Source organism: Protobothrops mucrosquamatus, unplaced genomic scaffold (assembly GCF_001527695.2).
Source record: "Protobothrops mucrosquamatus isolate PMUCROS unplaced genomic scaffold, P.Mucros_1.0 scaffold8924, whole genome shotgun sequence".
Lineage (NCBI taxonomy): Eukaryota > Metazoa > Chordata > Lepidosauria > Squamata > Viperidae > Protobothrops > Protobothrops mucrosquamatus.
Window position 1 is genome coordinate 3,704 of NW_015394717.1, and position 2,446 is coordinate 6,149.

General features: G+C 41.1%; 1 protein-coding gene across 1 annotated transcript in view; it reads right to left on the bottom strand.

Moving 5' to 3' along the window:
* Positions 1 to 1,618: 1,618 nt before the first annotated feature.
* LOC107300875 (amine sulfotransferase-like) overlaps positions 1,619 to 2,446 on the bottom strand; it is a gene marked incomplete at both ends in the record, with an annotated part of 3,404 nt that continues 2,576 nt past the window's right edge. The window contains 2 exons of the mRNA XM_015830161.1: positions 1,619 to 1,698; positions 1,796 to 1,890. Coding sequence (XP_015685647.1) covers positions 1,619 to 1,698; positions 1,796 to 1,890 — 175 coding nt within the window. The remainder of the gene's footprint in view (positions 1,699 to 1,795; positions 1,891 to 2,446) is intronic.

Sequence of the window (2,446 nt, forward strand, 5' to 3'; positions counted from 1 at the left end):
TTCAGGTTGGCAGGACAAAACCAGAGCTAGTTCTGTTACAATTTCCTCCTCCAAATTTTCTTGGGCGTTTTCAGCTATCCCTCTTATTCTCAACGCATGTTCCATTTCTCTGAATTGAGACATAAGAATCTCATTCTGATTTATATCCGTATTTTCTTCCACTTTGCCCATTCTAAATTCCATCACTTCAATATGCTCCTCCACCTCATCAACCCGCACTGCAATACGATCTACATTATCAGCCAAAGCTTGCAATGCAAACACTATATCATCTCTCATCTCAGCATTTTTTTCTTCAAGTTTTTCCTCCAGTTTCTCCTCAAGTTTCTGTTCAAACTGTTTAACAGTGTCTTTTAAAGCATCTTGTAAATCCTTCAAGGTTAAAGCTGGCAGTGGAGGAGAGGGTGGAGGAGTAGGTTTTGTTTGCTGTGATATCTGTACAGCTGGAGAAGAAGAGCTCAAGCCTTTCTGAGGGGGAGGGAAAGTTCCCCCACGCTTTGAAGCCATTTTACTCTTCCCTTCTTCTCAAATTTAATTTAAATAATACAATGTCCATTAAAGTTGAAACTGCCACAAAAAGTCAGAAACAAATGTTTGTTCACCTACAGTACCAATAACTCAGAAGCAATAATAGACCAGCAGAAAGTAAAAACCAAAGTAAAAGTCCTCAGTAAGTGAAAGTCTCTATTAAAGAGCAAAACGCCCTTCTGCGGCCATTTTTCCCTCTTTTTTGTTCTCCTTCTTAGACTTTAAATCTTAATGGAGAAGTAGAAAAAACAGAGCTAAAGCTCTTGTCCGTGCCTCTCCCAAGCACCTGGTTCACTCTGTCTGCTCCAAAATTTACTCACGATCTCCTTTAAGCAGAGGATGAGTCCGTGTCTGGCTTCGTTCTAAGAACGGAGGCAGTCCAAAGCGCGGAGAAAAATCCCTGACTCCGGGGGAACTCACTTCCACCCCCACAGCTATAAAACTGTGGGAGCTCAGGAGCTCTACCCCTATCTGGGAAGCTCTCTCCCCTTCCCTTTGCCCGGGAAGGGGATTCAAGCCGCGGAGCAGCTGTTTGACGCTGCTCCTGCGGCTTTTACGCGTCCTCGGAGCAGGCGGCGAACGAAAACGCCGCCATCGGCACAGGAACTCAAACCGGAAGTCTCGAGAAACATTTTTAGTTGACAATATATTGATGTGCCATAATTTCCCTAAGATTCAGACTCTTCTGTTGTTAGCAATCTTGGCTGCATCAAAGGTTGGCCAGTTCCCAGGCCGGGCTAAAAAAAAAAATGCCTTGGCCTTTCTTAAAAATGCAGTTGAGTTGTGTCAATCTCTTCTCAGCCAAAACAGGAAAATATTATGAGAGACTTTGACTAAGCTTTGGCTAATTAAAGATACTTAGTTGGATTTCCCTTATCTACTAAGTAAGTCTATGAAAAATTAGATCAACTTTGTTTTGCCAGACTTGTTTACAACAGATGCATCCTGTGAATTCTAGCATGACAAGCCGAGTGCTCACAAACACACCTTTTATTAATCTTTTTGATATCACTCTAATTTTATTAATCTTTTTGATAGCACTCTAAGTTCCCAGATCCTCCTCCTTCCTTTTGAAGAGACAGAAACTTACTTTTCTTCAGAAACCTCACCACTCCTACAGGAGCTCAAAGAAATAACCAAGAGTGGTTCTGTGATCACCTCTGTTACTCCCTATTGGAATAAGTTGTTCACACTTCACATCATTTCTAAAGCTTTCTGTGCTTAATGGTTGTTCATATTTGCACTTCACAACACAAACACATCTTACCTTTTTCATTTCTTCATAAGAAAGGAAGAGAATATTGAAATCACTCTTATGAGCATACCAGCCTTCTACATGGTCTAGCCACGAACTACTAGGCACTGATAGGAGAGAAATGAATTTGGCATAAATATAAGTGCAGTCTTCAAAATCACTTGGTTCAGTTGTTCAGCTCAGGGCTGCAATGATCCAGCTTGCCATCTGTCTCGGGGATACATTCTTAATGCTTGAATTTCCTCCATCCTCATTTATCCTTATGATCCTGGTGGGCCTACAGATCAAAGCAAATAGGGGCTATCCTAATATCACTGAATGTGGAGAGGAGAGAGAAGGAATGGGAGCCATAACTAATATGGTTGTGTACTCCAACTTGTTAAGGGTTTTTTTTTTGTCAACTTGCTGCTATATTGTTTCATTTCTTTGCTTTTTCTTATTTGAAACTTTGGGGCAATCTGCTTTAATTTTTGTTATACTTCTTCAAATATCAGACTTACTCCGGTTAGTTATTTCTGTTTCCAACTCTTAAAACACTTTCTATGTGATTTCATGTGAGTATTTGGTTCTTTAACTCAGAGTTACCTAACTTTTCTGGCTTTGACCCCAACTGGCAGGGGAGAAGAGGGGATGGTTCTGTGTGAGCAGCCAGCAAGCACGAGC